The sequence below is a fragment of the Otolemur garnettii genome, unplaced genomic scaffold (assembly GCF_000181295.1).
Source record: "Otolemur garnettii isolate 467f Iridium unplaced genomic scaffold, OtoGar3 scaffold00066, whole genome shotgun sequence".
In the NCBI taxonomy this organism is placed as follows: Eukaryota; Metazoa; Chordata; class Mammalia; order Primates; family Galagidae; genus Otolemur; species Otolemur garnettii.
Window position 1 is genome coordinate 1,831,957 of NW_003852461.1, and position 25,822 is coordinate 1,857,778.

The following is a 25,822-nucleotide window of genomic DNA, read 5'->3' on the forward strand; positions in this document are numbered from 1 at the left end:
GAACCCGCCACCTTAGGTGTACGTGGCTGGCACCTTAGCCGGTTGAGCTATAGGCGCCGAGCCCAGAACGGTTCTTGATATCTGACAGATATTAGTTTGAATTCTGGCTGTGCTACATAAAGACTGTGTGCAAGTCACTTAACCACTCGGAGTCCCAATTTGATCAACTGTAAATCTGGGCAAAACCATTCCTGAATATGGGAAATTGAGAGGGCTGTGATGGCTTCAGGAGTTGCAGTATGTTCAGTGTCTCAGCCTTATGCCTGGCACACAGTAGGTGCTCAGTAACCCTAGGAACCAAACCAAAGTCATGGGCTGGACAAGCCCCTTCCCTGAGACATACTTGAAATAAACGTCACCCAGATCTGCATGTCCTACAAGGTAGTGAGAAAGACGTAGATGCAGGATTGACGAGGGCTGTGGGCTCCCTGTGCATGGGCAGGGTACCTGCCACCACAATCTCTGTACATCCAAGCCAACTCCTGCTGCACTGAGGGCCTGGGGTACCCTGGATTGTCTTATTTAGTTCTAACAGCCACCCACTCAGGCCTGGGATCCAAATTTTCTAATTAAGGAGCTGGAAGCTACAGTCACACCACCAGCAAGTGTCAGCGCCCACCTTCCTCCTCTTGTGTCCCTTCTGTGTGGTTTACAAACATTTACGTGGCACCTGCCACAGGCAGAGCATCAAGGCTGAAGTGCATCAGATGAACTCCACCTTCAAGGTCATGTTGAAAGTATGTATTAACAGTAAGTCTAGGCTCACACCTATAATCCTAGCACTCTGGGAGGCTGAGGCAGGTGGATAGCTTGAGGTCAGGAGTTTGAGGCCAGCCTGAGCAAGACAAAGACGCTGTCTCCACTAAAAGTAGAAAAAATAACAGCCAGGCATTGTGGTAGGCATCTGTAGTCCCAGCTACTTGGGAGGTTGAGGCAAGAGGATGGCTTGAGCCCAAGAGTTCGAGGTTGCTGTGAGCTACGATGGCACAGCACTTTACCCAGGGTGACAGAGTGGGACTGTCTCAAAAACAAAACACAACAACAACAAAAACAGTGAGTCTACTATTGGCTGGAACTGCTCCTCTGAAGGGAAATACAGCCACACAGTCAAGTCTGGACTTGTCCCTGTTTTGAGCCCACAATGGCTCCTCCTCCCTTCTCAGTGCTCCTGCTGTGGCAGTCAAGGTCCTTGGTGGTGTCACCACCCCACCTGTGCAGCTTCCTTAGCCCACCCACCCTGGAGCAGTTCAGCAGGAGGTGCACCGGCAGAGGGTACCGCCTGCCTGCACTTCAATCCTAGCTCTGTAGCTGGAGGCTTTGGGCACTTTGCTCAGGTTCTCTGGGCTCGTTTCCTCCTCACCTGCAGCACGAGCTCATGCAGGGTCTGTGAGGAGCTGAGCTGTGTGAAGCGCACGGAATCCAGCTTGCCCCCCAGTATATGATGCTTATTTTTTATTCCCCAACCCTACCGTGCTCTCATCGCCTTGGGCTCCACTCCTCTGCCTGTACTACCATGTTTCCCTGAAAATAAGACACTGTCTTATATTTATTTTTTTTCAAGAAGACACATTAGGGCTTATTTTCGGGGGATGTCTTCCTCTCCGCCCCGAAATGCATAGCATAGTGTATCTGCATAGCCACGCCCATCACTAGGTCTTATTATCGGGATAGAGCTTATATTTAACAAATGCATAGAAATCCTGCTAGGGCTTATTTTTTGGGTAGGTCTTATTTTCAGGGAAACACAGTACTCTTCCTGCCTGCTGTTCCTCCCTTCACTACTTAACACCTAGCCTTCAGTAAGGTCCTGCTGCCTTCCCAGGAAGCCCTCCCTGGCTTCTTATCCCATCTGTCCTTGCCTGCATCCCTGGCACCATCACTGCTCTCACTGCACTGCAGTGTAACTGTCTATTTACTTGACCATTCCCCTGCTTCTCTGTAAACTGAGTCAGGGGCCTGGACCCTGCACTTCTGTACTGCTAGGGGCTTGGACTGCAGCTGCTCAGCACATGGTAGGTGCACAGCAAATTGCTATGGGCTGATGGCACAGACAGAGGGATGGACAACTCTGAGCTGATCAGGGCTGGAAGCCACCACGCATGCTGGACATGAGCTATGAAATTGAGAAGGAATTGGGGCTGGGGTGGGGCAGGAGGGCCTTCAAGCAAAGGCGGGGAGCCTTGAAAGGGCATATTCCAGGGGTAGTGGGGACAGATGCTGGCCTGGCTCTGTGACAGCTGCCACCTGCTGAGCACTCAGGCCTTGCTGGGCAGCATTCGAGGTGCTTTATAAAGTGGCTGGGCTCACTTCCTCCTCCCAGCTCCTCTAGGAGGCAGGTGGTTTTACAGCATCATTTTACCTACAGGAAAAGTAGCATGGGAAAGGGTAAGTAACTTGCTCAGCTACTTAGTGAGGAGTAGAGCCAGAATTGAATTCAGGACTCCCCTGAGCTCTTTGGGAGACGCCAATATGAACAAGACTGGCCTCTGCCTTCAGGGAGTTTGCAATAGACCCGGCTGCGCTCACCTTGCTCACGCCAAGCTAATGGTAAAGTCCTAGCACTTGCCGTGACATGTAGTGTTCCCAACCCGGGTAGAAGAATCCACTGTCTGCACAAACTCCTGCCAGAGCCCACAGCCAAATCCCCACAGTACCCAACACCCTGCCAACAGGGCTCCTGTCAACCTACATGCTTTCCCAGGGAGCCTCTGCAGCAAGTTCTGCCCTGGCAAACAGGCGTCCTCAGTCACCACGAACTGGCAAGTGGCTTCTTACTCTCCTGGCCATGAACAGTTTTAATTAGCTAAGGGCAATTTAACTTTAGCCACGGGAGCACATTAACGGCCTTAAGAGTTGCTGGCTTGCCAGGAATGGACATCATCCCTGCACCAGGATGGTGCCTGAGCGTGGGGGCCTAGAGGTGCCACCCCAATCTGCTGGCCCATAGTGTACCACCCCCGCGCCACGTACAAAGTATCAATTAACATAAGGACGGTTGCCACTCACCAAGCACCTGCTGGTAGCCGGGCACTGCTGTCCCCATTTCACAGATAAGGAAGCTGAATGGAGAGACTCATTCAAGTGTCTTGAACAGGGTCACGTAGCTAGTAAGTGTCCCAGGCAGTCTGACTCCAGAATCTCTATCTCAGTCACTACAATGTAAGTCATTATTTTAAATTAAGTAACTTGATGTTTTTCTTTTTTTTTTTCTTTTTTTTTTTTTTTTTGAGACAGAGCCTCAAGCTGTCCCCTTGGGTAGAGTGCCGTGGCATTACAGCTCACAGCAATCTCCAACTCCTGGGCTCAAGCGAGTCTCCTGCCTCCGCCTCCCAAGTAGCTGGGACCACAGGTGCCCGCCACAACGCCCGGCCACCTTTAGGTTGCAGCCGTCATTGTTGTTTTTGGCGGGTCCGGGCTGGGGATTCGAACCCGCCACCCTAGGTGTACGTGGCTGGCGCCTTAGCCGGTTGAGCCACAGGCGCCGAGCCAACTTGATGTTTTTCAAACAATACTTACTTATAGTAAGTTCGGTGGTTATAATAGCTCAATGGTTAGGGCACCGGCCACATGCATTGGGGCTGGTAGGTTTGAACCTGGTCCAGACCTACTAAACAACAATGACAACAACAATAACAACAAAATAGCCAGGCGTTGTGGTGGGCGCCTGTAGTCCCAGCTACCTGGGAGGCCAAGGTGAGAGAATCACTTAGGTCTGAGAGTTTGAGGTTGCTGTGAGCTGTGACACCACTGCACTCTACCAGGGGCAACATAGTGAGACTCTGTCTCAAACAAACAAGCAAAAACCCCCTTATATTTGTAATAACATCATATTTTCCCATTTTCCACATTTATAAGAAAACTTAAAAGACTTTTCCTCTCGCTGTGTGTGTATTTTTGTTGCCTGGGCTAAAGTGCAGTGGAGTCATCATTAGCTCACTGTAATCTCAAGCTCCTAGGCTCAAGTGACTCTATTGCCTTAACCTAGATGATTTTTCTATATTTTGTAGAGACTGGGTCTCACTCTTGCTCAGGCTGGTGTTGAACTCCTGAGCTCAAGCAATCCTCCTGCCTTGGCCTCCCAGAGTGTTAGGATGACAGGCTTGAGCCACTGTGCAGGCCCTTTTCCTAACTCTAGAACAAAGCCTCATGTGCCCTTAGACACACAACGATCCATTCTAAAAAGCACGCTGGCATCTTGGTAAAGAAATGCATTGCGGGAGCTCTGAGGAGACCTGGCACTCAAGTAGTTAAGGAAATGACGATTTCAACAGCTTTCTGCAAAGCTCCTTTATTGATAGCCCAGCAGGTGTTTCTTCCATTAAAACACAGAATATTAATGGCCGCCCTTGATTTACATTCTAAGCTTGATTTGCACAATGGCTTTGTTATGCACCGGCCTTTGTCCCCAAATATTAATTCTGCTAAACATTTCCCAGCCAGTTGCTTCCAGACCTCCCCGAGGAATGAGAAATGATAAGCTGGCCTGTACCTGCTATTTTGCCAGCATTCCCATTTCATCAATTTGTGGGAAGAAGTAAAATGGGCAAGTTCAGAAATGACAGAGTAAGGTACACAGTTGGAATACTTGTCTTTCCTCTAAGGAGATGAAACCATTCTGCGGGCGTTCCCTAATTCTTGCTCGCAGCATTCCCCAGGAAAGTTGTAAAGCATCGTGGCGAGAAAACAAGATCCAGGTCTTGAGATAACAAAGTGAACAGCAGAACCTGAGCTCCCAGTGGGGATTTCCTTATTCTGGTGTAAGCGAAACACTTTGAGCACAGACTAAGGATTAAGCATTTCATACAAGTGAGCTCTGTCAACCCCCAACCCCCCTACACCCCATTAGTCAAGTGAGTGTCTTATGATGAAGATCTGAGCCACACAAAGGGCAAGTATTTAGTCTGAGGCTACATCCCCACTGCGTAGGGAATTGAGGATGACATCTCTCCAAGGCGCTGATCTTCACTCCAAATCACATTGCCCCTGGCTACTTAAAGAAACACTGGCACAGTGATCAGGATACCCAGGTTTTCATTCAGCCTGATGCTGGACAAATCACTGTCCTTCCTGTACTCATCTCCCTACTGTGAAATAAAGAAGAAATAAAGAAGATAGGTCCCAGGTGGTGCCTGTGGCTCAGTGGGTAGGGCGCCGGCCCCATATACCGAGGGTGGCGGGTTCAAACCCCACTCTGGCCAAACTGCAACAAAAAAATAGCCGGGCCTTGTGGCAGGCACCTGTAGTCCCAGCTACTTGGGAGGCTGAGGCAAAAGAATCGCCTAAGCCCAGGAGTTGCAGGTTGCTGTGAGCTGTGATGCCACAGCACTCTAAGAGGGGTGACAAAGTGAGACTCTGTCTCTACAAAAAAAAATTAAAAAAAAAAAAAGGAAGATAGGTCCCTGTTTCAGAAAATCTAGGAGCTTTGTAGCTCAAAGGTAGACTGGGCCACTCCTTAACAGAACTGACCAGAGGGGACCTGGCACCCAGCCTGCATTTTGCTAGGCAGATGACACATGGCAAGTTCATTCCTGCTCCAGGCCTGCTTCCCATATGTGTACCGAGAGGTGGAAAGATTGGCTCCAGGTTCCCCTCCATTCTAAAGTTCCAGGATTCTATATCATCTTCAAGTCATTTTAGGACTCACTTATTTACAAAGAGTTTAAAATTAATTGGTTCTGGGCAGTGCCTGTGGCTCAAGGAGTAGGGAGCCAACCCCATATACCAGAGATGGTGGGTTCAAACCCAGCCCTGGCCAAAAAATAAATAAATTAATTAAATTAAATTAAATTAATTGGTTCTCGGCTGGGCGAGGTGTCTCATGCCTATAATCCTAGCACTCTGGGAGGCCGAGGTGGGGGGACAGTTTTGAGCTCACAGGTTCTAGACCAGCCTGAGCAAAACTCAAGACATACCCACCTCCACCCCGCACCCCGTCTCTACTAAAAATAGAAAAACTGAGGTAAGAGGATTGCCTGAGCCCAAGAGTTGGAGGTTGGAATGCTCTGACACCACAGCATTCTACCCAGGGTGACAGCTTGTGACTCTGTCTCAAAACAAAAACAAAAACAAAAAACAAAGGCTCAGCGCCTGTAACTCGGGAGCTAAGGCACCAGCCACATACACAGAAGCTGGCAGGTTTGAATCCATCCGAGGCCTGCCAAACAGTAATGACAACTACAACCAAAAAATAGCTAGGTGTTATGGCAGGCGCCTGTGGTCCCAGCTGCTTGGGAGGCTGAGGCAAGAGAATAGCTTAAGCCCAAGAGTTTAAAGTTTCTGTGAGCTATGACACCACAGCACTCTACCAAGGGTGACACAGTGAGACTGTCACACACACACACACACAAAATTAATTGGTTCTCTATTCCTGGGATCTGGTTTCTAAAAGTGTTTACATTAGACTAGTCTTCTCTAAATAAGCAAACTCAGGGGCAGTGCCTATGGCTCAATGGGTAGGGCGCCAGCCCCATATACTGAGGGTGGCGGATTCAAACTCAGCCCTGGCCAAACTGCAACAAAAAATAGCCGGGTGTTATGGCAGGCACCTGTAGTCCCAGCTACTCAGGAAGCTGAGGCAAGAGAATCACCTAAGCCCAGGAGTTGGAGGTTGCTGTGAGCTGTGACACCATAGCACTCTACCGAGGGTGATAAAGTGAGACTGTCTCAAAAAGAAAAAATAAATAAATACATACATAAGCAAACTCATGGAGCACTAATTCAAAGTTTAAAAAAATTATGTAAATCATCCATTTGCATGAATTCTAATTTTAAACATACTTTAGGCTAACTTGATTAAACAGACACAAACAATAGTTTTATTTATTGAAATCACTTTTGCCTAGACAGAGGCAGTGGGTAGGGCAGTTTTTGGCCAGTGCCAGGATTCCAGGTGTGATCATTTACAGCCACACTTCCCTGAGTAAGTCACCTAAACAGAGCCCTAGGTGTCCTCATCTGGAAGATGAGGATAACAGCACCAGGCTGGCAGGCACAGTGGCCTGTAATCCCAGCACTCTGGGAGGCCAAGGCTGGTGGATGGCCTGAGCTCAGGAGTTTGAGACCAGCCTGAGCAAGAGCAAGATCCTAGCTCGGTGCCTGTAGCACATTGGTTATGGCACCAGCCACATACACCAAAGTTGGTGGCTTCAATCCCTGCCCGGGCCTGCTAAACAATGATGACAACAACAACAAAAAATAGCCAGGCGTCGCAGTGGGTGCCTATAGTCCCAGCTACTTGGGAGGCTGAGGCAAGAGAATCGCTTAAGCCTAAGAGTCTGAGGTTGCTGTGAGCTGTGACACCATAGCACTCTACTGAGGGCAACAAAGTGAGACTTTGTTTCAAAAAAAAAAAAAGCAAGATCCCATCTCTAAAAAACTAGCCAGGTGTTGTGGCAGGTACCTATAGTCCCAGCTACTTGGGAGGCCAAGGCAAGAGGATGGCTTGTGCCCAAGAGTTTGAGGTTGCTGTGAGCTATGATGTCATAGCACTTTACCGAGGGCAATAAAAGGAGACTCTGTCTCAAAAAAAAAAAAAAAAAAAAAAATAGCACCTACCCTGCACCGCTGAAAGGCCTGGAAACAGTATGTAAAAGTGCCTCCCAGCACAATGGCACATGGCAGACCCAGGGCATTAAAAGCAGAGTGACTGGATCAGCTGATAACATACAACTGAAATTACTCAAAGAAATGCCCAACTGCAAAGTGGGCTCAGAACAGGTGTCTCTTACACCAGGGGGTTCTCAATTGCCTTTGACTGCACATTAGAACCATCTGGGGAAGTTTTAAACTCCTAATGCCCAGGCCACAGCCCACAACCCACACTGTAACCAGCCCCTCTGAGTGAGGCCCAGGTGTTTCCAGCGTGCAGCAAGGGTATGACCCTTTGCCTTGTAATCTCCCTATTCTAGGTTTGCTCTGAGCATCCACGTTTCCTGGCCTGAAAATCTGAAGTATGCTAAAGGAATCCTGGGTGCAGAGTTCCAATGGCAGGGCTGGGAGCCATTAGGGCTTGGCAAGAATCTGCATTAGAAAACTTGACAGTGGCTCAGCACCCATGCTCAGTGGTTAGGGCAGGTGGTGGGTGGGTTCGAACTTAGCCAGGGCCGGCTAAACAATGACAACAATAACAAAAAAATAGCTGAGTGCTGTGGTGGGTGCCTGTAGTCCCAGGTACTTGGGAGGCTGAGGCAAGAGAATCGTTTAAGCCCAAGAGTTGGAGGTTGCTGTGAGTTGTGATGCCATGTAATTCTAAGAAGGGCAACACAGTAAGACTCTGTCTCAGAAAAAAAACCCAAACCCTGACGGTGTGCACTAGGGGTGGGGTTATCTGGTATAACAGCACTAAGTGGGACTATAGGGGCCCACCAGCACTCCTGGCTAACTTTTCTATTTTTCAGTAGCGATGAGGTCTCAATCTCTCACTCTAGCTCAGGCTGGCCTCAAACTCCTGAGCTCAGGCAACCCATCTGCCTGTGCCTCCCAGAGTGCTGGAATTACAGGCGTGAGCCACCACACCTGGCCAAGACCAGCTATCAATATCACCCCTTTGTGATGGCTTGGCACCAGTGGTTATGGCGTCAGCCACATGCACTGAGGCGGGATCGAGTCTGGCATGGGCCAACTAAACAACAATGACAACTGCAACAACAATAACAACAACAACAAAAATAGCTGGGTGTTGTGGCGGGCGCCTTTAGTCCCCACTACTTGAGAGGCTGGGGCAAGAGAATCACTTAAGCCCAAGAGTTTGAGGTTGCTGTGAGCTGTGATGCCACAGTACTCTACTGATCAGGGGCGACATAGTGAGACTCTGTCTCAAAAAAAAAAAAAAAAAAATCACCTCTTTGTGGCTCTAGGATCCAACTCTGCCCCTAGGATGAGGTCACTGTGATGGTTGAAGGCTGCTGCCCCTGATACCTGTGAGAAGAAATGGTTTAAACCACATTTTCCCATCCACACATTTATTTTTTCTTTTTGGAGTATGAAAAAAGTAGAAAAAGAGAGAAAAGGTGTAAGAAGCCATCGGACTTTTAAGATGGCACATGTTATCACTGTCTTAAATTAACATGCAAGGCTCATTCCAAAAGATTGACTTTATTCGATCACTAGAACATGATCTCAGTGCTTAAACTGCCTCAGTAGGGCCACGTCTCTGGAGGTAGTTTGGAGCCATCGGCTAATTCCATCAACTTGCCGGGAAACCTAGGCTGTGGAGGATCAGAGGAACCTCTCGTGGAACCACGCAGTGACACCTATGTGCACTTCACAGATCTAGTTCCATGTTCTTGTATCACAGATGAGGAAACTGAGGCTCCAGCAGGGGAGGGAATGTGTCCAAGTCACCAGGGAGTTGGTGGCAGTCAGATCTCCTGATTCTTCTCCCCACACTCTCGGCCCAGCTTCTCAGAGCAGGGCTGGGGGGCTTGTTCTCTGAACTAAATGCAGCAAGAGGCCTGTGGTCAGGGCATCAGGCATCTCCCATCCTCCACGTGGGAAACTCAGCTGAAAGGAGGGAAGGAATTACCCAAGGGGTCAGGACTAGAACTCAGGGCTCGTTCTTCATATTTAGCTTTCTAATAGAAACTTCCATAAAGGAAGGTTATTAGGGCAGTGCATGTGGCTCAGTGAGTAGGGCGCCAGCCCCATATACTGAGGGTGGTGGGTTCAAACCCAGCCCTGGCCAAATTGCAACAAAAAATAGCCAGGCGTTGTGGCAGGCACCTATAGTCCCAGCTACTCAGGAAGCTGAGGCAAGAGAATCGCCTAAGCCCAGGAGTTAGAGGTTGCTGTGAGCTGTGATACCACAGCACTCTACTGAGGGCGATAAAGTGAGACTCTGTCTCTACAAAAAAAAAAAAAAGGAAGGTTATTACTAGAAAGAATGGTATATAATGGCATGATCGCCCAGGGAAGGGCAAGTCAATGACTTTAAATATAAATCATATGAACAAATGACGCATAAGACTCAGTTTCACTAACTGGTCTCACCTTCTGGAGAGAACAGCCCTGGGAGGGAGTGTAGGAAAGGGCGCGTCAGAATGACCAGCACGGCTGTGAGATGGGGCATGGGGGGGGGTGGTCTTTAGACCGTCTGCACTTGGGTCAGCAATTCCACAAGTCCTTCTTTTGTGAGGAAGACGACCTCACCAGTGTTCTGACACCAAACCTCAAAATACGCAGGGTCCTCCAGGGCCCTTTTGCCAGCAATTATCACATAGGGGTAGCCCAACTTCCTGGCGTCCTTTAGTCTGTTTCCGATGGTCAGATGGGTCCTGTCATCCAGCAGCACCTCCCCACAAAGCTGAGGCACCGCCTCTGTGATGTGGTCGTACAGGTGCCCTGTGAGCTCGGCAGCAGCCGCCTCCTTGCTGCCCTTCTTGGGGGGGACGAGGCAGACTTGGTATGGGGCCAGGAGGTGGGGCCACCGGATGCAGTCTTCTGTGGAGAGGACTTCAATGGCAGCTGCCAAGATCCGTGTCACCCCCAAGCCGTAGCACCCCATTTCAGCCAGGCATGGTTTGCCTTGGAAGTTGGTAAACTGGGCGTTGAAAATGGAAGAGTACTTGGTCCCCAGGTAAAATGTGTGCCCCACCTCGATGCCTTTGGTTTCCGTCAGTGGGCTCTGGCAAGCCGGGCAGTTCATTTGTGACAAGTCTAGCGTCTCCACGTTGGCTGAGAAGCTGCAGCTGGGACAGATGGCAAGCCGGTCCTCTCCAACATCCACTGGGAGCTGGAACTCATGTGACATCGTGCCCCCGATGCTGCCCACATCTGCCTGGACCTTGACAAACTGCAGCCCCAGCCTGTGGAACAGGCTGCAGTAGGCGTCACACACCAGGCTGTAGGTCTGCCAGGCGGCCTCTGGGGAGGCGTCGAAGGTGTACATATCCTTCATGTAAAACTCCCGGCCGCGAAGAAGACCGAAGCGGGGCCTGGGCTCATCCCGAAACTTCCTCGTCACTTGGTATAGTAGTAACGGAAGCTGCTTGTAGGACAGTTGTTTCTGGGAGGCAACCAGGGCTGTGATAGCTTCCTCGTGAGTGGGTCCTAAGCAGTACTCCTTGCCATGTCTGTCTCTAACTCTTAGCAGCTCCTTGCCCATCAAGTTCCACCTGTTGGTGGCTTGCCAGAGCTCTGCCGGGCTGAGACTGGGCATGTTGACTTTCTGCCCGCCAATGGCCTGCATCTCCTGGTCTATCACCCGCACGAGCTTCTCCAGGGCCCGGACCGTGTAAGGCAGGAGGTGGTAACAGCCGGGGCTTGCGGGGTAGATCAGGCCCACCTGCAGCATCAGCCGCTGGCTCTTACAGGTCAGGTCACTAACTTTGCCCTCCAGGGAGAGCACCTGGTCTTCCCGCAGATTCTGTGGCTGGAATACTCGAGACAGCACCAAGCGCTGCCGTCTCCCTGGGGCACAGTGGTGAAACCTACCAGGGACATACCTGGAGGGCTGGCAGCTGCAGGTGGCCAGGGTGGGCAACACTCTGCATCTGGTCAGCAGCCCTTCCATGATATGCTGGCACAGGGAAGCACTTGCACCTGGTGAGAAAAGGGTTGTACGGAAATTACCATGAGCTATGTTCTGACACCACGGAGCAGTCAGCACAGTCTCCAACCAATTCCTAAGACAGTCACTGATCATGCAGGTCCAAATCCTCCCATTCTTAACATCCTGGCAGATGAAAGCACTACTTCTGTTTTTAAACAACTCAATATTTTCCTGATTATAAAAACATACTGTGGGAGGTGCCCATAGCTCAGTGTAGGGCGCTGGCCACATACACTGAGGCTGGCGGGCTTGAGCCCAGCCTGGGCCAGCTAAAACAATGACAAATGCAAGAAAAAACAATAACTGGGTGTTGTGGCAGGTGCCCGTAGTCCCAGCTACTTGGGAGGCTGAGGCAAGAGAATTACTTAAGCACAAGAGTTGTAGGTTGCTGTGAGCTGTGATGCCATGGCACTCTACCCAGAGTGACAGCTTGAGACTCTGTCTCAAAAAAAAAAAAAAAAAATAGGCAGTTGCCTGTGGCTCAAAGGAGTAGAGTGCCAGCTCCATATGCCGGAGGTGGCAAGTTCAAACTCAGCTCAGGCCAAAAAACTGCAAAAATAAATAAATAAATAAATAAAATAAATAAAAATAAAATCATACTGTGGACTGTGGAAAGACACCATTGTGTACTGATCACACAGGCTCTGGAGTCAGGCAGCCTGGATTCCACTGGGCTTCCCCCGGGTTGCACCCTGTGTAGCCAAGGACATGGCCTTTAACCCTTCACTGAGCAGTTTCTTCATCTATAAAATGGGAATGACAGGACCTACCACATTGGTTTATTTGGGAATTTAGAAGAGTAATGAAAAGTTCTTAGAACAGTAGCTGGCACATACTACGACCTCAAGACGAAAACCACCTATAATCACTTGGCCTAAATGCTGCTGACATTCTGTCTCCATGGCCGGCCTCTTTTGCAAGCCCTGTTCTTTGCACACCAATGCTGAGGACCTTAAGTCATCCCCTCTACTGTATATGTGTCTTGTCTCCTGAGCTTCAGCCCAACACACCCAATAGCCTTCTGGAGAACATACCACACAGGTAAGCTTCAGACTCCCCCTGCCACACTGAACTCAGCCTCGTGCCCCAAACCCACTCCCCCTCCAGTGCTACCTGTCACTCTGAATGGCACACAAGCTGCCCGTCACCCAAAGCTGAAACCAGGGTTCACTACTTCGCCCTCTATGCCCCACACTCCCCTGCCCTCTCGGCCCTGTCAGTCCCACCTCTGTGCTTCTGTGCACTCTGTCCCTCTTCTCTCCACAGACTCCACCAGGCCCAGGGCACCATCTCCTCTCACCTGGGCTACTGCCACAGCCTCCTCACCCATCTGCTTCCTCTCCTGCCCTCCTTCAGTCCATTCTCCACACTGCAGCCACAGACTTCCAGTGCACTGATGTTAAGAATTTTTCTTGGCCAGGCGCGGTGGCTCGTGCCTGTAATCCTAGCACTCTGGGAGGCCGAGTCGGGTGGATTGCTTGAGCTCAAGAGTTTGAGTCCAGCGTGAGCAAAAGCAAGACCCTGTCTCTACTAAAATAGAAACTGGGGTAGTGCCTGTGGCTCAAAAGAGTAGGGCACCAGCCCCATATGCCTGAGGTGGCAGGTTCAAACCCAGCCCTGGCCAAAAACTGCAAAAAAAAAAAAAAAAAAAAGAAACTGAGGCAAGAGGATCGCTTGAGCCTAGGAGTTGAGGTTGCTGTGAGCTATGATGCTATAGCAGTCTACCCAAGGCAATAGCTTGAAAGACTCTGTCTCAAAAAAAAATAAAATAAATAAAATAAATAATATTTTTTCTTGTTTAATGCCAGGTGTGATGGCTTATGTCTATAATCCTAGCACTCTGGGAGGCCAAGGTGGGTAGATTACTTGAACTCATGAGTTCAAGACCAGCCTAAGCAAGAGCGAGATCCAGTCTCTAGGAAAAATACAAAAACTGAGGCAAGAGGATCACTTGAGCCCAAGAGTTGGGAGGTTGCTATGAGCTATGACGCCATAGCACTCTACCCAGGGTGACAGCTTCAGACTCTTGTCTAAAAAAAAAAAAATAATAATTTTTCTTGCTTAAAATGGCCTCTTGCTATCCTTAGAATAAGGTCTAAGCTTCTAACCTTCAGGGTGTGTGGTGGCCTGTCTTGCCCCAGACACTCACTGCCCCCTCAGGACTGTCTCACCCCCGCCCTCTCCCTGATCCAGCTGTGCCATGCTTGCTCTTAAACACACCATCTCCTCGGCATACAAAACCTCTCTCCCTTTTTGATGTACAAACATCTCTCCATCCTCCAAGCCTCAGGCTTACTATCCTGTCCTCTAAGAAATGTTCCTTGTTCCACTCCGCATATTCCAAAAGACTGGCTTCTCCTGCACAGCCCACTCGTCCCCTATCAAACACCAGTCCCTCTGGGGTTACTGCTCATGTGGTGCCCTGTCCTCCCCCCAGACACTCAGCACTATATCCCCAGCACAAGCAGGGACTTATTAGACATTGCCCATAGGTGAGTATGCTTCTCTGTGATTTTACAAAATAGTCACATATTTCTAATGGCAGTACGACATTTCACTGATTGACCACATAAAAAATGATTCTCCTTGGCTTGGCGCCTGTGGCTTAAGCGGCTAAGGTGCCAGCCATATACACCTCAGCTGGCGGGTTCAAATCCAGCCCGGGCCTGCCAAACAACGATGGCTGCAGCCAAAAAATAGCTGGGCGTGGCAGGTGCCTGTGGTGTCAGCTACTTGGGAGGCAGAGGCAGGAGAATCGCTTGAGCCCAGGAGTTGGAGATTGCTGTGAGCTATGATACCACAGCACTCTACCCAAAGTGACGTCCTGAGGCTCTGTCTCAAAAAAAAAAAAAAGATTTTCCTACCACCAGCATTGTTGGTTATTTCTTTTACACATAATCTACGGTAAACAGAATCCTTTTTGGGGGGGGTATATATTTAGGACAGATTTTCAGAAATGGATTTTTTTTTTGAGACAGTCTCAAGCTGTCGCCCTGGGTAGAGTGCTGTGGTGTCATGGCTCACAGCAACCTCAAACTCTTGGGCTTAAGTGATTCTCTTGCCTCAGCCTCCTGAGCCACTGGGACCACAGGCACCTGCCACCAGGTCTAGCTGTTTTCTTGGTTGTGTTGCAGGAAGAGGCCCAACAGAGAGAAAGAACACTCATTATAAGAGGAAGGGCTTTAGTCACCAGCTGGGAGCTCACGGCATAGAATTCCAAATGGCCGTGCTCCCTGACTGGCTTGACAGTCAAAAAGTTCCACCCCACAGCTACCCTTCTCCATTGGCCAATGTGAATCAAGCAGGAGATGCTATTCCAGCCTCTACAGAACTATAGGATTTCACAGAAGTAGAAATTTCCAAATTCCATGAAGTTAAGTTTACAAATTCCCAAGACCTGAGTCACCATGGAGAGGACCCTGCAGGTGTACCCTTGTGGTCTCCTAGAGAAGACCTGTTCTAGACCTCACTCTTCTCGGGTATCCTCTCTCAGTTGTACTTGTCATTGTTGTTTGGCAGGCCTGGGCTGGGTTCAAACCTGCCAGCTCTGGTGTATGTGGCCGGCGCCCTAGCAGCTGAACTTACAGGCACCGAGCCTGAGTGAAATGTTTTGGATAAACTGTTGTGTGCTAGACATTGGAAGTGAATGATGTTTCATGTCCTCCATTAAACTGAGTTCATGAAGTTTTCTACAGTTTTAGATTTCAGGGTCTATCTAGCATAGCACCTAATAATTAGACTGTGGTTAATAATGTTTGTTGATTAAATACATCAATAAAAAGCAAAGTAAAAGGGTACAGTGATATAATTTTTTTCTTTGAGACAGAGTCTCACTTTGTTGCCCAAGGCAGAGTGCTGTAGCATCACAGCTCACAGCAACCTCAAACTCTTGGGCTTAAGTGATTCTTGCCTCAGCCTCCCAAGTAGCTGAGACTACAGGTGCCTGACACAACACCCGGCTATTCTTTGTTGCAGTTGTCATTGTTGTTTAGCTGGCTCACGCTGGGTTCAGACCCACCACCCTCAGTGTATGTGGCTGGCACCATAACCACTGTGCTACAGGCGCCGAGCCTACAATGATATAATTATCTGGAAAATTTAGATAAGAGCTTTAAGCCCCCCCATCCAATGTCTGCCTCTGTCTTCAGACTCCCTCGGTTCCAAAAAGCAGAATAAAAATTTATCTCCAGTTTTCAAAATTATCCATAGACAACACCTCTAAAGCAATATAGTAACATGTACAGCATTCAGATTCTGGCAAAAAGCCGCTAAGTCATTCAGTCACTCAACAGACATTTTGAATACCTACTCTGTGTGTCAGCCCTTCCAGCCCAGGCCTTTGGTTAGATTATTTGACTCACAACTGCCCTGAAATCCCATCAGGAACGTGGTACATAAAGTGTTCGCAACAGTCTGTGGTACATAGTGAAGTGCCATAAAGCGCCTGCCATTAATACTACGGCTGACTGGTAGCAGAGGGAGGCTCTGAGATGTGAAGTCATTTGTCTCAAGCGACCCTGTAAATGAGTGAAGGGTCACTCCTGGAAGGCAGGGTCCCTGCCTCGAAATCCCACTTAGTTCGACCCACGGAACTTGCTGTATAAAACAGTAATGAAACCCCAGACCTAGTTCTGAGACCTGGCTGTGCCTTCACTCGCCGGGTGACCCTGGTCCAATCAGTCTGCTCTCCGGACCTCCGTTTCCCTTCCCATACGTGAAAGAGGAAGGCTGGCTGGCCACCGAGTTATCCCAAAGGTCTTTCCAGAACAGGCCCTTCTAGAAACCCGAAGTAGAGTAGGAAGTGCTGCCCTCATTTTAATCAGAGGACACCGAGCCTAGAAGACCGGCACTATCCGAGAGTTTATGACCGACCAGTACAGCCCCATTCAAGGAGAAGATGTACGTGGGAAAACGGACAACGGTGTCCTAGGCCTCCGCGCCCCGAACCGGGTCCTCGCTTCCCTCCGCCAACCCCGCTGGCCCCTCAAGTCCCGCTGTCACCCCGGCTCACCCACCACAGTCGCAGCCCACGCCGCCTCCAGACCGCCCGGCCGGGCCAGCGCGCCTGCGCCGAGCCCCGCCTCCTATCCTCGCCAATCGCAAAGCCGCGCTCACGGGGCGGGGCGCCTTGGCCCCACCCACTCTAGACACTCCGGAGAGGTTTCTCGGAAGTTTGGCCCAAGAGCTAGAATCCCGCTCTCCCCAGGATCATAGATTGGCCTGGGCAGCAATCAGTAAATCACCTTTCCGGAAGTGCCTTCTAGGAGTTAGGGAGGTGTAACTCTATGATCAAAGCCGACCTCCTAGCATTTGAGTCTAGTGTTCCCTCCCACTGTCGGGCCCTGCCCACTCCCCGAAGAGGAGGACAGCTGGCGACCACGTAACCATGACAACACACTGGGCAATGTAGTTTCTAATCCACCCTTTGATTTTACAAACATTCAATTTAAATAACTTTAAAATTGTGAAATATTTAGAGAAAGATACCTTTATTGCAATTCAAATTTTCATTCATAAATTTTTTTTAAAAAGAGAAACTGTTACTTTAGTAAAATACTGTTTACTTCACATGTATATTTTTGTCTCCCCACCATTTCCATGTCTGACCACTACTACTGCTATGTCCTATCATCACATTCCATACATTCCATTCCATAAGTGAAGGATGGAATTCCATCTTTAAAAACTAAACAGGTGGCTTGGCGCCCGTAGCTCCGTGGCCATGGCGCCAGCCACATATGCCAAAGCTGGTGAGTCCTAACCCAGCCCAGGCCAAACAACAATGACAACTACAACCTCCCCCCCCACCAAACAAAAAAATAGCTGGGCCTTGTGGCAGGCGCCTGTATTCCCAGCTACTTGGGAGGCTGAGGCAAGAGAATAGCTTAAGTCCAGGAGGTTGAGGTTTCTGTGAGCTGTAATGCACGGCACTCTACCCAGGGTGACAGCTTGAGACTCTGTCAAAAAAAAAAAAAAGAAAGAACGAAAACTAGACAGGCATTTTGGACAAACACCTTCTTGGCAATGAATGAAACCTGGGAAACATTTATCAAACGGTAGGGAAAGTTCTCACTCTGCATTATAAATTATAAAGGGACAGCCAGGTATCAGCTGTTATAGAAACGAAATAAGGTGGAATTGGTTTTGTTAGGTTTTTTTAGAGACAGAGTCTTATCCTGTCACCCTCGGTAGAGTGCTGTGGTGTCACAGCTCACAGCAACCTCAAACTCCTGGGCTTAGGTAATTCTCCTGCCTCCACCTCCCAAGTAGATGGGAATACAGACATCCCCCACAATGCCCAGCTATTTTTTTGTTGTAGTTGCAGTTTGGCTGGGGCCGGGTTTGAACCTGCCATTCTCAGTATATGGGGCTGGCATCCTACCCACTGAGTCACAGGCGCTGCCCATAGGTGGAAATTTTTAACAAATTGTTTAAACTATTTTTTTTCTTTTCTTTTCTTTTCTTTTTTTTTTTTTTGAGACAGAGCCTCGAGCTGTCACCCTGGGTAGAGTGCTATGGCATCACAGCTCACAGCAACCTCCAACTCCAGGGCTCAAGCGATTCTCCTGCCTCCGCCTCCCAAGTAGCTGGAACTACAGGTCCCTGCCACAACGCCTGGCTATTTTTTGGTTGCAGCCATCATTGTTTTTTGGTGGGCCTGGGCTGGATTCGAACCCACCAGCTCAGGTGTATGTGGCTGGCGCCTTAGCCACTGGAGCCACAGGCGCGGAGCCTCCTTCTTTCTTTCTTCCCACCCACCCTCCCAGACAGTCTCACTATGCCTCTGTAGAGTGATGTAATGTCACAGCTTACAGCAACCTCAAACTCTTGGGCTTAAATGATTGTCTTGCCTTAGCCTCCCAAGTAGCTGGGACTACAGGCACCCACCACAATGCCTGGCTAATTTTTGGTTGCAGTTGTCATTGATGTTTTAGCAGGTCCAACCAGGCTCCAACCCGCCAGCTTCAGTGGATGTGGCCAGTGCCCTACTAACTGAGCTACTGGTGCTGAGCCTAAATTATTTTCTTAAAGAGATTTCCTCTACTGCCAAAGATCTTGAATAGCCTCCTTGTTAGTTATCCAAAAGCAAACAATCCTTCAACAAACAAGAAAAAAACTCTTTCACGAAAGAGCAGCTTGTATGAGCCACTGTTGTAGACACTGGGATTAGTGAACAAAACAAACCAACAAACAAAATTCCCTGGCTCAGAACCTATGGCTCAAGCTGTTAAGGTGCCAGCCAAATACACCTGAGTTAGTGGGTTCGAATCTAGCCAGGGCCCGCCAAACAACAGTGACGGCTGCAACCAAAAAATAGCTGAGTATTGTGGCAGGTGCCTGTAGTCCCAGCTACTTGGGAGGCAGAGACAGGAGACTCGCTTGCGCCCAGGAGTTGGAGGTTGCTGTGAGCTGTGATGCCACCGCACTCTACCGAGGGCGACACCTTGAGGCTCTGTCTCAAAAAAAAAAAAAAATTCCCTGCATTCAGTGAAGCTTAAATTTTAAAGAGAGGAAACAATCAATAAACCAATACAGTGACATTTAAGCGGGATCGTGGGGAGAAAAAGCTCAGTAATCAAGATAAATGGTATTTTAATGCAATTAAATTCTAAAAAACAAAATTAAAGCAAAAATTCATGGTGAACAAAACATCAAAATTTTAGATAGAGACTAGATTCATTCCCATTAACTGGGGAAAGAGAGTGGAGGGGGATGTCAAGTGTTTATGATTTAAAGTAGGATGATCAGGGAAAGCTTCATTGAGAAAGTGACATTTTAGCAAATACCTGAGGAGGTAAGAGAGCCTTGCAGATATCTGGGGGAAGAATGTTCCAGACCCATGGGACAAGAAGAGTGGATGTCTCGAGATGGGAACTCCATATTATATAACTCTATCTAGTAACAACTACAGTTTATTGAATGTCTAAAATGCACCAGACCCAATGCGAGACACTAGTGATTCTGATACTGGCCCAAGAAGCTCTCAGCCCACCATGATCTTCCAGGAACAACACCTGGTAATCAATAGGGTGATGGGGGCTGAGCAAAGCCCTGTGGGTCAAGCAGCTGACCTTTGAAGTGGGGCTGAAGAATGAGTGAGGTCGCTTGGTGCCCTTAGCTCAGTGAGTATGGCGGCAGCTACTTCCACCAAGGCTGGCGGGTTTGAGCGTGGCCCAGGCCTGCTAAACAACAATGACAACTGCAACCAAAAAATAGCCAGGTGTTGTAGAGTGTGCCTATAAGTCTCAGCTACTTGGGAGGCTGAGGTTGCTCAAGAGTTTGAGGTTGCTGTGAGCTGTGATGCCATAGCACTCTACCAAGGGCAACATAGTGAGTCTCAAAAAAAAAGAGCAAGGGGAGGCGGTGCCTATGGCTCAAAGGAGTAGGGCATTGGTCCCATATACTGGAGGTGGCGGGTTCAAACCCACCCCGACCAAAAAAACAAAACAAAACAAAAAGAGTGAGGGGGCAGCGCCTGTGGCTCAGTGGGTAAGGCACCGGCCTCATATACCTAAGGTGGTGGGTTCAAACCCGGCCCCGGCCAAACTGCAACAAAAAAATAGCCGGGCATTGTGGCAGGTGCCTGTGGTCCCAGCTACTTGGGAGGCAGAGGCAGGAGAATCGCTTGAGCCCAGGAGTTGGAGGTTGCTGTGAGTTGTGATGCCATGACACTCTACCCAGTGCAACAGCTTGAGGCTATCTCAAAAAAACAAACAAAAAAAAATGTCAATTTCCTAGATCAATTTTTTTTTTGAGACAGAGTCTCACTATATCGCCCTTAGTAGAGTGCTGTAGCATCACAGCTCACAGCAACCTCAAACTCTTGGGCTTAAGTGATTCTCTTGTCTCCACCTCCAAACTAGCTGGGACAGGTGTCTTCCAAAACATCCGGCTATTTTTTTGGTTGTAATTGCCATTGTTGTTTGGCAGGCCTGGGCTGGGTTTGAACCTGCCAGCTCTGGTATATGTGGCACTCTAGCTGCTGAGGTACAGATGTCTAACCAGTCTTCCTAATAAACTATTTAAGATGGGTGGGAGCTAAGGGTGGGAGCTTTATGGTGGGAGCTAAGTTCACAAAAGAATAAGCATGGGAGACAGACCCTTGAGGTGACTCATGCCTGTAATCCTAGCTCTCTGGGAGGCCAAGGCCAGTGGATTGCTTGAGCTCAAGAGTTCAAGACCAACCTGAGGAAAAGTGGAGCCCCATCTCTACTAAAAATAAAAAAGCTGAGGCAAGAGGATCTCTTGAGCCCAGGAGGTGGAGGTTGTTGTGAGCTATGATGTCACAGCACTCTACCCAGGGGGGATAGGTTGAGGCTCTGTCTCGAAAAAAAAAAAAAAATAGCCAGGTGTTGTGGTGGGCGCCTGTGGTCCTAGCTACTTGGGAGACTGAGGCAGGAGAATCTCCTAAGCCCAGGAGTTGGAGGTTGCTGTGAGCTGTATGACACCCTGGCACTCAACCGAGGGTGACAAAGTGAAACTCTGTCTCTACAAAAAATTAAAAAAAATAATGGGAGCTAGGAGGTGACGGTCAGGTCACATAGGACCTAAACCGACAAGAACCTTTGTCATGTCCGCCCTAGCCTGACAGACTCCATCTCCTCTCACTGACACGGAGCGGCCAGACAGGCCAGAGCAGCCCTTCTCAACCTCCACTACAGTGGAATCACCATATTCATCCACACACATTCTCTGCCTGAAGATGTTGGCTGTGGATTTGAGGTGGGCACAGATATCAGTATTTGATAGTTCCCTGGAAGCCCCTAATACGCAGCCTGGTTGGATCTGCCCGTCTAGAGGACAGACACTAAACCTTCCTCTAGGGGGGTGGAGGGGCTGGAATATAATCTTCAGAATTCCTCAGGATCCGCATAGCCACAGTAGCCTTTTATTTCTCCCTGGTCCCTGTACACATGATTACATCCCTTCTAAACCTGGGGAAGCCTGGCAGCTGTCCTCTGCACCCTGAGGTGTTAATTATTTCTCAATTAGCAGTCCCCAGCCTGTACAGCATAGTGGTGTGGAGAGGCCTAATGACTTGCTGTGTTTATACACCCCCACATCTTCAGAGCACTTTACCAATGGTAACTAATTAATGCTCACGACCCCTTTGGGAGGCAGGCCAAGAACGCTGCATTTTACTGTTTTACTGTGCGTGTGCAGGGGCTTTGCAGCCTGGAGCTGCTGAAAAGCCTGGTCAAGACCACCACGGTCAGAGTGGATTTGCTCCGCTTGGAGGAAGTGCCGGGTGGTGAGGCCCCAGGTAGTGGAGACCCAAAAATCTAGGCCTGTCACTGCTAGTAACTTCCTGTGGGACATTTTAATTGATCAATCAATTGATGATTTATTGTATGGCTTGATTTATAGAACTCATTTGTGGCCCTGTGAGCTCTCCCCCCCCCAAAAAAAAATGCCCCCACACAGAAAAAAATCCATCCGTTCACTTATTTGTTTGTTATCAAAAAGAAAAAAAAGGCTTGGCGCCTGTATCTCAGTGGCTAGGGCACCAGCCACATACACCAGAGCTGGCAGGTTCAAATCCAGCCTGGGCCTGCCAGACAACATCGACAACTACAACCAAAAAATACCTGGGTGTTGTGGTGGGCACCTGTAGTCCCAGCTACACGGGAGGCTGAGGCAAGAGAATCACTTAAGCCCAAGAGTTGGAGGTTGCTGTGAGCTGTGACACCACCGTACTCTAACGAGGGTAACAAAGTGAGACTCAAAAAAAAAAAAAAAGGAAAGAAAAGGAAAGAAAAAGACTCCACATCTGCCTTGATGCTCAACAGCCCTGGGGACAACCACTGGCCACTGGCCAGACGAGGACCCCCTTGAGGGCAGGCACAGGGCTTATTCTTCTCTGTAGCCTTAGTCCCCAACAGAGGGCATGGCTCAGTACTGGGGCTCAGTGAAGGGCTTTGCTTTTTTGTTTGTTTGCTGGTTTTTTTTTTTATTTTACTTAATTTTATTTTTTCAGAGACAAGGTCTTACTCTACCATACAGGCTGGAGTGAAATGATCATAGCTCTCTGTAGCCTCAGACTACAGGGCTCAAGTGATCCTCCCACCTTAGCCTCCCCAAAACGTGTGCCACCACACTGGACTGGTTTTTCTCACACTGGACTGAGTCTCAACCTGTTTTTACTAAGCTAGAGTTCTATGGCCTCTGCTTAGCTCACAGCAACCTCAAACTCCTGGGTTCAAATAATCCTCCTGCTTCAGCCTCCTGAGTAGCTGGGACTACAGGCACCCACCACAACATCTGGCTATTTTTTTTTCTTCTTTAGCAGGCCCGAGACAGGTTTGAACCTACCATCCCTGGAGCATGTGGCTGGTGCCCTAAGCACTGAGCTATAAGTGCCCAGCCAACCCTGACTTCACGAGCTCAAAGCCTTGTGGAGAGACTGCTTCTCAAAGCTGTGAGCAGGGAACCCTGCAGTATGAGGAGGGGAGAGCAGGGGACTGGGGACAGTATTGCAAGGGAGACAGCAGGAAATTCAGTCTTGAGGTGGCTTTAGGGAGGGCTTCTTGGAAAGGGGGGGACTTGGAATTGGGCCTTAAAGAATAAGAAGGATCTTCCCAAACTAAAAAGCAGGGGTGGAAAGACATTCTGGTCAGGTCAAGAAAGTGCTACTCGGCTCAGCGCCTATAGCTCAACCGGCTAAGGCGCCAGCCACGTACACCTAAGGTGGCGGGTTCGAATCCCCAGCCCGAACCGGCCAAACAACAATCACGGCTGCAACCAAAAAATAGCCGGGCGTTGTGACGGGCGCCTGTGGTCCCAGCTACTTGGGAGGCAGAGGCAAGAGACTCGCTTGAGCCCAGGAGTTGGAGGTTGCTGTGAGCTGTAATGCCACGGCACTCTGCCCAGGGGGACAGCTTGAGGCTCTGTCTCAAAAAAAAAAAAAAAAAAAAAAAAGTGCTACTCACTGTAGAACGAAGGCTAATAGAGAGTTCTGGCTGGAGCACAGAACACACCCAGGTGTCATGGACACAAAGCTAGAGAAGCATAGGGAGCCAGATGCGGCAGGGCCTGCTAGAACAGGCTGCGAGTTCATCTTCCTCTTCCAGGACGTTGAAACTTTACCTGTGAAAGAAATGATACTCCCTTCTGCCCTCCACAACACATACAAACTCCTCCTGGGCAACATCCCTGGACATTTTACCTTCCCCTGTACAACATGCATTTGTCAAAAATCTGGAAACAAACATAAATAGCTCTCTAGGAAGAGGGTCGCCTCCCCTGCTGAGTGGCCCTGGGTGGATACTGCAGGACACTGCCCAGTGTGAGGAGTGGCCTGTGGGCAATGAGAGGGTTTTATGCCAGGGGAGGTCACTGTGTTTCTTTGCCTGAGATGTGAGCTCAGATCAGAGGAGGAGGATGGAGGGAGAGGCCAGAAGGGGGGTCTCCTACCATAGCCAAGACTAGGGCAGTGAGGGCCCAGATCCCAGAGACAGCCCACCCTGTACTCTTACCCCAGCCCAGCTCACACAGACTGGACTAGAGCAGGGGAGGCTGGCTTTGTAGTCAGAGAGGGCTTGACTCTGAGGAATCTGCCCAGGCTCCCCAGCTGCCTGGCCTTGGCAAGTTACCTAGTCGTCTCATCATCAGTGAGAGAAATCGATGATAGCACCATACAGGGGAGTTATGAAGGTTGATGAGAGATGTCCTTGAAGGCATCCACCCCTTCCCCAACTCACTTTCTTTTTTCTTTCTTTTTGCAGTTTTTGGCCAGGGCTGGGTTTGAACCCGCCACCTCTGGCATATGGGGCCGGCGCCCTACCCTTTTGAGCCACAGGCGCCGCCCTCCCCAACTCACTTTCTTTCTCCCCATAGCTCCACTCATCCATCCTAAGGAGAGAACCATCACTCTTTCCCTCTGGTTTTGAGGGACTCCCATGTTCACTGCCCTGTGGTACAGTGAGTTAATCCCCTTTTGTCTTCAGAGCCCTTTCTCCTTGGACCCAAATAACACCACTTGTTCATTTGCCCAGTACCTAAGGAGACATGACTGGAGACCAGATGGGAGCTGGGAAGGTTGGACCCTGTTTTGTATTTTAACTTTTTTTTTTTTGAGACAGAGTCTCACTATGTCACCCCGGGTATAGTGTCATGGCGTCACAGCTCACAGCAACCTCAAACTCTTGGGCTTAAGTGATTCTCTTGCCTCAGTCTCCCAAGTAGCTGGGACTACAGGTGCCCGCCACAATGCCGCACTATCTTTTTGTTGCAACTGTCATTGTTGTTTAGCTGGCCCAGGCCAGGCTCAAACCTGCCATCCTTGGTGCATGTTGCCAGCACCCCCACCACTGAGCTATGGGTGCTGAGCCAGGACCCTGTTTTTAGCCCAATTCCTCAGAATTAAAGACGTGGCCCCCAGTTCGGCCCCAGTAGCTTAGCAGCTAGGCCTCCAGCCACATACACTAGAACTGGTGGGTTCGAATCCAGCCCAGGCCTGCCAAACAACAATGACAACTACAACCAAAAAATAGATGGACATTGTGGCAGGTGCCTTTAGTCCAGCTACTTGGGAGGCTGAGGCAAGAGAAGCATTTAAGCCCAAGAGTTGGAGGTTGCTGTGAGCTGTGATACCACGTCACTCTACCCAGGGCGACAGCTTGAGATTCTATCTCAAAAAAAAAAAAAAAAAGAGTGTGGCCCCCAATATCATCACTGTCATCATCTTCATCTTCTGTGGAGCCTTTGCTATGAGCAGGGACAATATTAAACACTTCACACTCCTGTCTGATTAAATTCTTACAACATCTCCACGAGGTAGAAATGTCACAGTTGCTCTCATGTGTGGATGAGTCCTGTGGCTTGGAAAGTTTGGTTAGCGTGCCTGTGGTCAACACATCTAGGAAAAGGGAAGGAAGGAGTCCTACCTGGGGCTGGGGGATGCACAGCCTGACGCCTGCACTCACTGTGCCCAATAGCAATGTGTGGGCAGCAAGCATGTCAGGATGCGTAACCAAGATGTGTGAACAGTCACCCCAAATAGACCCTCTGTCTGGAGGCCTCCTCTTCAGCTCCATGGCGCCTACTTCAGGAGCCCTACCTTGAAGCCCCCTGGCAGGGACTCTCTCTTCACATCCCTTAGGATTTCCTCTGCATCTCTCATGTGACCTACTCACTCTCCGGAGCGTGTGTACCTGTGATGGCGCAAACAGACCTCAGTTCAAATCCATACGTTTTACCCACTTGCCACATGCTCCCGGGTACGATACTCCCCAGGCCTCAGATGGCTTATCCCTAGAATTGTAGAGACATCTC

The 25,822-nt window shown here is 49.4% G+C and overlaps 1 protein-coding gene across 1 annotated transcript; it reads right to left on the minus strand.

Annotated features, from left to right (window-relative positions):
* Positions 1-9,866: 9,866 nt before the first annotated feature.
* Positions 9,867-16,628, minus strand: PARS2 (prolyl-tRNA synthetase 2, mitochondrial). Its single transcript, XM_003793117.3, has 2 exons — positions 16,564-16,628; positions 9,867-11,538 (listed from the first exon to the last, which is right to left on the minus strand). The coding sequence occupies exon 2, from the start codon at positions 11,507-11,509 to the stop codon at positions 10,082-10,084; it is 1,428 nt and encodes a 475-aa protein (XP_003793165.1). The 5' UTR covers positions 11,510-11,538; positions 16,564-16,628; the 3' UTR covers positions 9,867-10,081.
* Positions 16,629-25,822: the final 9,194 nt, after the last annotated feature.